Source organism: Lygodium microphyllum, chromosome 1 (genome assembly GCF_053477565.2).
Source record: "Lygodium microphyllum isolate KBCC chromosome 1, Lygodium_microphyllum_v1.1.10, whole genome shotgun sequence".
NCBI lineage: Eukaryota > Viridiplantae > Streptophyta > Polypodiopsida > Schizaeales > Lygodiaceae > Lygodium > Lygodium microphyllum.
The window spans coordinates 76,057,431-76,069,107 of NC_141135.1; the positions used below are offsets into that span (position 1 = coordinate 76,057,431).

At 44.0% G+C, this 11,677-nt stretch overlaps 1 protein-coding gene across 2 annotated transcripts in view; it reads right to left on the bottom strand.

Annotated features, from left to right (window-relative positions):
• The window catches only part of EMB2773 (PHD finger family protein), a 115,555-nt gene extending 107,983 nt beyond the window's left edge, over positions 1 to 7,572 (bottom strand). For both annotated transcript variants that reach the window (XM_087678833.1, XM_087678831.1), the window contains exons 1-3: positions 7,330 to 7,572; positions 6,525 to 7,224; positions 6,307 to 6,422 (exon numbers count right to left, since the gene is read on the bottom strand). In XM_087678833.1, coding sequence (XP_087534959.1) covers positions 6,307 to 6,422; positions 6,525 to 6,730 — 322 coding nt within the window. In that variant the 5' untranslated portion in view covers positions 6,731 to 7,224; positions 7,330 to 7,572. The remainder of the gene's footprint in view (positions 1 to 6,306; positions 6,423 to 6,524; positions 7,225 to 7,329) is intronic.
• Between the last annotated feature and the right edge of the window lie 4,105 nt (positions 7,573 to 11,677).

Consider the following 11,677-nt stretch of genomic DNA (forward strand, 5'->3'; position numbering starts at 1 on the left):
AGCTCAAATAGTCGCCATACAAGCAGTGGGGGCAAAAGTATCATGACAATCAATCCCTGGGCGCTGTGCAAAACCTTTAACAACAAGGCGAGCCTTGTGCTTGTCCAAAGAACCATCGCTAAGGTACTTGGTCTTGAAGACCCATTTGACGCCAATCACCTTCTTATGAGAGGGGCGAGGCACGAGATACCAAGTGCCATTCCTCTCTATAGCCTCCAACTCGGCTTCCATAGCTTTCTTCCATGGTGCGGACTCTAAAGCCTCCTTCACAGAGGTGGGCTCTCAATCCTGCATAACACGGGTCATCAAACAATAGTTAGAGCAAACAAGCTCCGTAGAATGTGCCTGGTGCCTCTGTGACCGCCGCGGACCATCCTGCGGTCTCCACTCCTCAGAGACCCCCTCGATCCCTCAATCTCGGAGTGTGTCACGGGCCCAACGAGGAGGCCGGACCTCTCCTCGTTTCTCTCTATCAGCTGAAGACTCTGGGATATCCACTGGTGGTAACTCCTCGGGGGTGACCGGTGGAACAGTAGACTCTGTATCGGAAACAGAATCGGAATCAAACGGCGCTGGCTCCAAAGGAACTGTCTCGGGAGCCCAACTCTCCCCTGGATCTCCAAGAACGGGATGCTCCTCACCCGCTGCTATGGCCGAAACCTCCACGAACCGTACATCTCGATTGGTGTACACATCCCGCTTGACGGGATCATACAAACGATAGCCTTGGGACTGAGAGCTGTAGCCAACAAACACCCGTCTTCGAGAAGCTGCTTCAAATTTATCACGATGAGTCTTGGGAATGTAAACATAAGCATCACACCCAAAAACCCTGAAATAAGAAACATCGGGCTTAGTCCCAAAGTATGCCTCAAAAGGTGTCATCCCATCAACGGCCGAAGTGGGGGATCGGTTAAGGATGTGAACTGCAGTAGCCACAGCCTCGGCCCACAGAAACTGAGGTGTCTATCGATGCTCCATCATAGTGCGCGCCATCTCGATCACACTTCGGTTCTTCCGTTCAAAAATGCAATTTTCTTGAGGAGTGTTGGTGTTAGCAAACTCCTGGTGAATACCTTTATCTGCACACAAACGAGCAAACTCATTAGAAACAAATTCACCACCCTTGTCGGATCGCAAGGTCTTCAATCGCCGGCCCGATCGGTTCTCCTCAAAGAGAAGCCAATCCTTGAAGTGGGAGAAAGCCTCCGACTTCAACGCCAAGAAATAGGCCCAAGTCATCCTGCTGTAGTCATCTACGATCAACATGAAGTACGAGCTCCCTTTCAAGGACTCGGTCCGCATAGGGCCACAAAGATCTGTAGATACAAGCTCCATCAGGGAAGTAGACCGCCGCAAAGCTTTGTTGGGAATCGCATCCCTATGTTGTTTCCCACGAATGCAAGAAATGCATGGCTGCTGGCTCACCACTATGTCCGGCAACCCTCGAACAAGCTGTCCACGTGACGCCCTCCGAAGATAATTATAGTTGAGGTGACCAAACCGAGCATGCCATAGCTCTGACTGTGTCTGAGAGGTAAGAAGAAGAGTAGGGAGAGCGGTAGAAGACGTCAATTTGTAGATGCCGTTCTCCTCATATCCTGATGAAAGAACCTTCCTTGACCCACGATCAAGGACTCGCACCAAATCACTGTCAAACTCCACCAAAAGTCCAAGTGAACAAATCTTATGAACCGAAAGTAGATGATACCCTAAACCTGGCACATGCAAGACCTCTGAGGTATGAGTACTACCACGTCCATCTGGAATAAGCTGCATCTCACCCCCTCCTACAATAGACACCGAAGAGCTATCTTCGATGAGAATCTGCCCACACGAGGGTCGCAACTAGGCAACACCAACTGATGAAGGAGTCATGTGCCGGGAGGCACCACTGTCAACGATCCACTCTCGAGCCTGGGGAGCTGTCATCGCAGCATCAGAAGCCTTCGGGGTAGAGTTCTCAATGACTGCTAGATGAAGAAACGCAGCTGATGAGGGTGCAGCCACCGCTCCAGAATCCTTCGGGTCCTTCTTGTTGGTGTCCTCCTTGTCTTTGTTGGAGCAATCCTTCTTCCAATGGCCGGTCTTACCACAAATATGGCATGTGGATTCTTTTTCCTTGTCCTTCTTTGACTTGTTGTCCTCCTTCTTCTTTTGGTCCTTCCCCTTCTTCTGAGAGACTTGACCTGTCAAAGCTTCTGATTTGGAAGCATGCTGTCCCTTCAGTTGTTCTTCTTGGTCCAAGACCATAGGAACCAACTCTTCCCACAGAAGAGTAGACTCACGCCCTGAAGCAACAAGGGCGGAGTAAAAAGCACCGAATCGTGGCGGCAACTGGGACAAGAGTGTGATCGCCATGTCTTCCGAGGAAATCGGCTTCCCCGCATTTTGAACCTGCATCTGAAGCTGTCTAAGCTTGTTGATGTGCTCCCGTAACGAAGAAGACTTGTTCACGGACAAGGTCCGCATCTGCACCTCCAAAGAAACCCGCTTCATAAGGGTCATCCGGTTATACATCTGATCAAGCTCCAGCCATATCTCCCGAGCCACCGTCAAGTGCTCGATGTGGGCTATCACGGCTATAGTACAAGACAGAAAAAGAAAAGAACGAATCCGGGCATTCAGTTTGTCCTAGTGAGAATGTGCCTTGGCCAACTCCGCACGAGCATCGGAAGAGAGTTTGGACTCATCTCTCACCGAGGGCCGGTCAATCTCCTGTACAAGCTCCGCCAAATCGTAAGACTCAAGGATGGCCAACATCATCACGCGCCAGATGCGGTAATTGTCGCCATCGAGCTTTTGATCTGCAGGACGAGCCGGTCCATGATCGTCTAGAACTCCAAGTCAATCTCTATAGACATCTTCACCTGTAATGCCTTCATAAACGCAAAAGCAACCCCCTCTAACTGTGAAAACACAGCCTACTAGGGCTCTTTCTTCCGCGTCCCGAACCTTCTTCACCCGCCGGAGGCGATGAAAAAGTAAAACCTGCACTTGAAAGCTGGAAACGCAGCCTTCCTCCTCTTCAAACAGCAGTAAACAGCAGCAAATCCACCAACTGGACTCCTTTCCCACGCGCCCACGCTCGCTTCAGCCTTGTTCTGATGCGCAGCCCTCCCGCTCGCCCTCGAACGCTGGAAACGCAGCCTTGTGTCGCGATGGAATCTCCTCTTCAGGTAGGTTCTTCACTCAGTCAATTCTTCTTCACTGCTCTGATACCATGTCAAAGTGCAGCGATGCGGAAGCGTGGGGCCAAGACTAAGAGAGAGAGTGAACGCAGAGAGAAGAGAGAGAGAGAGAGAGTGGAAGATGAAGATCTGCTGTATAAAGTGTACTGTATACAAAGATATGCAGATATGTACACGAGCGCAGTGCGCGGGACTGCGTGTCTCCACCTCGACGATGCAACTTGCTGTCCACCTCAAAGTACACTGCAGTCTGCATGATCTCCAGCCTGTAATCTGCACGAATCTCCAGCCTGAGATCTGTAATCAGAAGTGTCAGAGGATGTGCAAAACATCGGCTATAAATAGCCAGCAAGAATACGCCCAGAACAGGCAGGTCGGCTGCATTAAATGAAGCCGACTGGTCAGTATATGTCGGACTGCCACGTGGCTGGCCGACTGGTCAGTCCGACTAGACTGCCACGTGGCGCCTGCACGGCCAGGACCTGATCGCTAACAAAAGAGAGGCTTGTGCTGAGCCAAGGGTGGGCAACAGTTATTGTCTCTTAGTGGAGCGAACTACAAACCCAAAGTAATGAAAGGTGTCGAATAGCCATTGTCTTTGGAAGGAGCGGACTAACAAAAAGATGGTATCCAACAATCACTCTCTCAATGGAGTGGACTACAGATCCAAGGACAGTGGAAGCCACTATACCTGAAAATAGGTGAGCAGAAACATCAGTTGGTATTGAGACGGTTTGCAAGACGTCATAGCACCAATTGATTCTCCTTGTGCTCAAGAGGACTTCGTGCTCATCAAATGTGTCTTATTGCCTTGGGCATAAAAATCTGATAGCTGTGTGCAATAAACTCTGTGGCCCAAAAGGGAAATGTGGCACAACGAGTGCCTTGGGGTAGACGCATATGCTCCGATGGCATAGGGAGCAAAGGTCGATGTCAACAAGCATCAGTGGTGTGTCTAATGATGCCGCAATAGGAGCACCCAGTGGTCTTTCCATCTACCTATGAAGAAGTCATAGCACCAAAGTGTAAAGCTGTAAAAGGGAGGGTGGGAGGGAGAAGAAGAGAAGGGTATCTCTTGGTGATACAACAAAAATAGAGAAAAATCAGTAGATGATGCCGAATCCGCAACCTATCTTTGCTTTCTCCAATGCAAAGTATCTTCACAACTCTCTAAGCACCTCTGGCTCTAATACCATGTCAAAATATACAACAAACCAAAGAGATAATTGGGTTTGCAAGGAGAAACACAAAGTGTGTATGGCAAGCATTCAGAGAAAATAGAAACTCAAAAAACACAAAAGAAGAAGATGAAGCATTAAATCATGCTATGTGAAGAAAAGTTTATATGACAAAGCCGAAGCTCAAAAGATGATTGCATTGTCCTGTCTAAAACAAGTGACAACACCTGAAGGAAATCTACACAATGAAGGAAGCGAAGCGCAATCCTCCAAGCAATGGGCTATTGAAGTAATCACCGAAGGTGAAGAAGAATTGTCAGGGAAGCAGAACACAGTCCTTAGATGCCATCCAAGATGAGGAAGGAGATTGCTCGCTATCGAGGGAGAAAGACACAATCCTTAGATGCCAAGAAGTGGGCCATGCTGCAAAATACAAATGCTTGGGGTGTGTGAGCTGCCAAATGCAAATGAGGACAGCCCAAATACAAACACCTAGAGGTGGAACTCTTTCGCCAGATGGTAGGAGAGATGCCAAGCTGCAAACACAGATAGCAAGAGCTTGGAAACAGGTGCCACTACCTGTAGGAAGCAACCAAATGGAGGAGCAATTGCCAAAGGAGCAAATGCAGCCTAATGAGGCCACCTTCCCCCAAACACAAATGCCTAGGGCTGCAAAGATCAATGCCAACAAGGTAGACAAGGTCGCTAGGTGATGAGAGTTTTTGCTATGGTGTAGATGCTGACACAAAGTATGGAAGAGATCCAATCACAACCTAATGCTGAGGGTAGACAAGGCACCTAAAACAAAGGGAGGATGGAGATGGAAGCTAGCCACAAACCACTAACCACAATGTCCTCCAAAGGGGTGTGAGCAGCAATGGAGAGGATGGAGAGAGAAGAGAAGAATGTTTGATGACAGAAGAAGCATCAAGAAGAGTGATTGAAGAAGTGTGACAATGTGCGGAGAGGTGGCCTATAAATGGGCCTTGGTCAGTCTACGGTGGCTCCCCACAGTGTAGACACCCCAATGAAAAAGTGCCCATAATATGGGCACCCAGCTTGTTTTAGGGCTGTCAATGCAAAACCCTAAATGAAGCGACTGTATTGAAAAGTGGTTTCTCAACATTCACCACTTATGGGAAATCTTCCAAGTGATGGGAGAAGCTAAAATTTATGTATCAAGCTCCATCAACCATGCGAGTGTCATCTCCATGGTGAGCTTCAAACCATCCAATTCACGTCTACCAACACCATCCACCATTCCTTCTTCAAGTGACCCACATTCAAGACCAGCTTTGCAGCATGCAATCTGCCCGACCCAAAGCTCAAGGAGGGCGGACCTGCCTCTCCAAGGGAGCAACCAGGCATCTCATCCATCCATCAAGAGCATGCACATACTAACAAATACACCAAGGATTCACCTAATCAACTTTAGTTCTGTGCCAGTAACCTACATGGCAACAAAAACTCAAGTAACATGACAAATCATCCTCGCATTCTTGCACAATGAACTAAAATGAGTGCGAGAGGAACTTGTAACAGCTGGCATAAGAAAGTGCACAAGAGGATGCATTTATGTAGCTTCAACCCTAGAGTTTTGGGCTAGAATGGCAAAACAAGTGCCTACATTTAGGCATATTGAGCAATCACCCCAATTCCCTGAGACAAGGGACCAACATGCACATTTCTTATCTGATGCCTTGTGTCTTTCAGTTGATTGAGCTAGAAAATATGAGCTTCACAAATAAGCGCAAAGTACAGATCTGCCTATTCAATTTTGTCACAAATTTCTACTGACAAAGAATATCTATAAACACAACACTTTGAGCCGGCCCAGTTCTGAAGTGTAAAAGTTTCAATATACCAAACGCGATGGGACTCGGATATTTGAAAGTACTTAATTGCAAACTGCAAAGGCTAACTCTGTTTGTTTCAACCTGATCTAGCATAGCTGAATGCCTCAGGATCATGCTCCAGAACTGCAGCCAAAAGACTTCCAGGTTCTGCAGAAATGGAAGTAGCGTCTTCTGTTGTTGAACCATCTCTGATTGACCTGCAGCATTGAAATATATCAGAGATAACTAAAATCGAATTCTAATGGCAACCAATCATGGAGCTGTATGACTACTCAGATCTGTCCATTAAAAGAACTTACAAGTAGCTTATATCAGTGCCTGCTAAAAGCTCTGCAATCTTCCCAGCATGTGTGACAAGTGATGCTGAATTGAGAGTGTGAGCTGCACTCTCCTTATCTTCGAACAGAACCAGATCCTGGCTTGCTGCACCAAAGCAAACCGGCAAGCTCGGCAAAGGAAGACTTGGAGCTACTTCAGTATGCGTTGTGTTTGTGAGCCTGTACATGACTCAAATCCGTTGTATTTCCCTGCTTTTTGTGCACAATGTAAGCTATCCTAGTAGCAAATCGACAAGCTCCGCAGAGCACAACTTGGAGGTACTTCAGTATGCATTGTGTTGGTGCACCTGTACATCACTCAAAGCCGTTGTATTTTCCTGCCTTTGGTGGTCAATATAAACTATCCTATTTCAAAAAAGCTGTACTTGAAGCTGGAACGTTGCTCAAGCCCCTGGAACAATCTCCTCTAATACAGACTCCTTCAGAATCAATTTTTTTTAAGCCGTCGGGAGTGTCGCAGAAACCTTCTCCGGAGAATGAAAAAGTCAAAAGCAAAAATCCCTGCTCTCTGTGCAAGCAACAGACGTTTCGAGGAGCTCCTTGTGCGAGGAAATAACAATTTCGGAAACACGAAATTTTGGATGACGGCTCGAACGCTGTTAACTGGCTGCTAATTCAAAATGACCATGTGCAGTTTTGACATAAGCTTTACAGAAGCGTCCTGAATTTGGCATGGAAGGAGAAGGAGGTCGAAATTTGAGCCAAAACCTGCAATTAAGCGAGCAAAATGGCAAAGATTGCGGGAGGGAACGGTACAACGCCATACCTGTACGAGACGAAGCCAAAAGCGCGCTTTCTCTCAGGGACAGCGAATATCTGCATTTGCCGTCCACGAAGAAAGATCAGGAGAGAAAATGGAAAGGAAGCGCGTGTGTTTCTTCGCAGACAAGGCAGAGATTGGAGCAGTTCTTTTCCCTCGCAGCCTCGCTATTATAATCACGTCTCATTAAGCGTGAATATGGGGTCTCGCTCCTTCTCCGCTTTTCGCCTGTCAAAATGAGGGGATGGTTAAAATCCATCGTGTGTAGCCTATATGTGGAACCTGTAGCCTGTAGCCTGCAAGTATTATCAATAACCCCTGACTTTCAACACAATAGTATTCAACAACAAAATGAACATAAATCAACTACTTTTCAAAACTTTAGTTGGCCCCCTAAAGAAAACTGGGTTTAAAAGTTCAATTTGAAAGGCCTCCTTTCCCTCCATTTAATGTCCCCACTCTACCATGCCACATGTGGATTGTTAAATCCAAATTTTTTTCCTAGGTTTCCCATACTTAGCATAAGTTGGAAGAATGACTTGTTGTGTCAAACTAATAACTTGGATTCAAAGCTATTTTGCCCCCCATTTCATTGTATAATTGTTCAATTTGTTAGTTAATCACGATTAACGCAAAACCTTATACACTGAACCCTATGCAACATAAAAATCATTAGTTTCTTAAGAGGGTTCAACTGACAGTCCATTACGTTGAAAAATACACTCCGACTCAATATTAACACGTAAAACCCTAAACCTGAGACCTAAGTTTGAAAGCTAAGGAGTTGTAATAACATGGTGACTCGTTGGGAGCGCACCTCTATGAGATGAGCCCAACATCACCCTATCGGCTTTTCAAAAAACCTAGTGAGCTTTTAATAACTTATCAAGCCACTCTTAACCTACTTCTTATCAAGGTTCTAATAAAATCACTATGTAAATGTTATTAATATATGTATTACTGTGAAAAACCTTGTGACCATGTAACTTTCTTTACAATTCTTCCCAACCATGCAAGCCTTACCTCCTATGCATTGCACCACCGTAGATTTTGACTTTGAAGCGGAATAAATTGGGCAACTTTTTGTGAATCCTCTCATAGTGTGGCATGGTAGCAAGAGCAACAACCACTTGTTATTAAAAAGGTGTGAGTAATCAATGAGGCGAAGTGGTTAAACTGCATCGAAGTTATAAAATAAGACCATACATGGTGTGTTGCTGCATTACCTTGTGCTAGTTTTTTCTTTGACATGCTAGTTTGAGTTCCTTTTTTTTTGTGCGTGTGAGGTTATGTGATTTCTTTTTCATTTGCTCATATGCTTGATTGCTTCTTTGATTGGATTGGTTTATGTGTTTTGGAAGGTGTTTCTTCATATTTACTTGTGAAGTTTGTTTTCATGCATCATACAGATAGTAAAGACTACATTGTGGTCGAGCCAATATGGTGGTATAGTTTTAGTTTCTCCTTTGACTTTATGTTATAATTGTCCATATGTGATTTTAGATGTTGTTGGCGATTATGTATTGTTACCTTGTGAGAAAAATGTAGTTATATTCGTTGTTAGTTGTTTTACGCAATAGAGGGTTCTTGCATATGTTGGTAAAATAGAGAATTATACATGCTTTTGTGTAATATTTTTAATTTTTTGTTTTTAAAAATTATTGGCAAGGTGTGTCTCCATTGTTCTAATATATTTGATGTTGTAAATGCTTGCATCATGCTCCAATCATTGAACCGATGTGTGTGCTAAAGAACTACACACATATGATCATATAGTTATTTGTTTATGTGTTGTGCAAACTTGTTGTTCCATTTGTATCATCCGAGAGTGTTGTTGTGCAGGGCAAAGTGACTGAGTGTGAGTCAAGTGTATAAAATTTTACTGGGTGACCCACACCTAGTTTCCTCCTGGCACTTCACATCGAGCCGCCAACTTAAGTTTGGCACTTCACACCAAACTTTGAAGCACCATTGTTACTATTGGTTAATGTATATTAATATAATCTAAATATATATACACATATATGTATACATATACATACATACATACACACACACACACATACACACACACACATACATACACACACACACATACATACACACGCACACACATACATACACATATACACACATACATACATACATGCATGCATACGCTTATGTATGTGTGTATATGTGTATGTGTGTGTGTGTGTGTGTGTATGTATGTGTGTGTGTGTGTTATATTCGTCAAAGCTACAATGTCATGTTTATATGGTTCAATCTAATCCTGGTTTCTTTTAGACTAATAAAAACCGTAAAGAATTCCTATCACATGAGTGAAGCCTTTCTAAATCTCAAAATCCACACCTCAGCTATGATGGCAGCATTGGAATTTCACCACATGATCCAAGAAAAGGTCAACGATATAGTGGTAGTTGTGAACCTTAGGATCTACTAAATCTGCTCCTTTGGCTCTCCTTCTATCCATTCCGACTTGCCAGTGAATCCCTCAACATGTGATTTATCTACAAAACACAACCAAAAGAAGTAATATTCACAAAATATTTTACTTGATGCCCTCTTATGTTAGTGTTTGTCTGTAGCATGCTTTCAAAGGCACACAATTTACCATTGGACCCTCAAACTATATTTTTGTCTCCAGACTATCAAAAGGGGGTTTGGAAAAGAGAGGGGACTCAATAACTATAGACAATGCTAAATGGAAGCAAAATTGTAAATCTTTCCTTTTATATATTCCTATCTTAACCTTTGCCTTCAGAATGCTTTCAAAGGCACAATGTTTCACATACATAAGTTGCATGATTTCAAGTTTGCAAATTGAGTTGACTATTAGATCACTTTTTATAATGCATTGGATTCTTGTAATTACCAAACGTAACAAACAACAATTGTCCTTTCAAGTTTGTGAAGTACTTCCAACTCTTCGAGACAAATGCACATGCCTATAACACTAACATATCAATCCCCCCATTCTAAGGGGGTGCATACAATGAACTGTGGAAAATCAGAGTTGGAAGCACAAGAGTGTGCACAAGAGGGAGAGAGAGAGAGAGAGCTTAAGTACAAGAAAAAGATATTGCTTAGTAAGTTGTTCAAAGGTACAACTAGTACACTCTCCTCAACTGTGAGGGTGTACTTTAGGTAGTTTATATAGCCACTGGAGAAGTTAGGGTTAGGGTTTCCCCTTGCTCCCCTATCCTCTAGTTCATTTACACCTAGCTATCCTTATCCTCTCCAGTATAAGGAGAGTTCACATGCTTGCTTCTCAACACCCCCCCTCAATGCCAGGTGGCATTAGATAAAGCACGATAGGATGCCCCCCCTTAATCCACAATGAGATGCCTTAATAAATTTGGCTACAAAAGATGGTTAGAGGTAGAGAGTTTACAAGACTCAAAAGAGTCTATTGTCTGTGGATTGGGAGGCAAAATCGGCCTCCAATTCCTTAGGTACTTCTAGAACACCATGACACTTACTTTGGTGATATGCCCAGTCTTTTTGCATTTATTGCACTTCATTTTATCAGGAGACTTCTTCTAGTAATTACTTATAATATGTCCTTTTTTATGACAGGAGGAGCACTTTGTAGAAGCTATATGGACTAACACTTGCTCACGAGAAGTAAATACTAAAGTCCCTTCATTATAGTTCCTCTTCTCTTCATCCAGGCATTGATTGGATGGTACTTGCCAAGGTTGGGTTCGAGATATTAGTTAGGGTAGTAACAAGGTTTGGAAAGACCTTCTTCATAGACTTCAGAAGGATGGCAATGGCATCTTCATCATGAATTGGTGCTTGAACGGAGGCCAGCTGTGCCATGAGCCCCTTCATATGTGAAATAAACTTGCTTAGATCTTCTCCTTGTTTATACTCCAAGCTAAAAAATTCAATCTTTAGAAAGATCTTGGAGTTATTCCCTGTAGCGCCATAGAGCCTTTCAAGCTAATCCCACTTCTCCTTGGCAGTGGAGAGTTGGTCAATATGATGAATTAAACGTTCATCCAAATGAAGCATGACGATGGCCTAAGCTCTTTCATCATCTTCTGCATCAAGGGGATTGGATGGGTCAATAACTTTGGTCCCTTTTATGAAGGGGCAGTAGCCTCGTTCCATCATTATATATTTTACCAGGACTTGCTAGGGATGGAAATCTTTTCCATTGAACTTGCAAATTTGAGGCCTTGCATCTGCATAGATCATGGCCATTATATGAAGGTCTTATCTATTGCCTTAAGCAATGGCAGTGTCTAGTCCTTTACAAATGGCCAAGTACGAACCAAATAGCAGAATTGATAGCCTTACAAATGATGACCACCTTTGAAACTATAAAGATGAAAAAGGTTGGAAA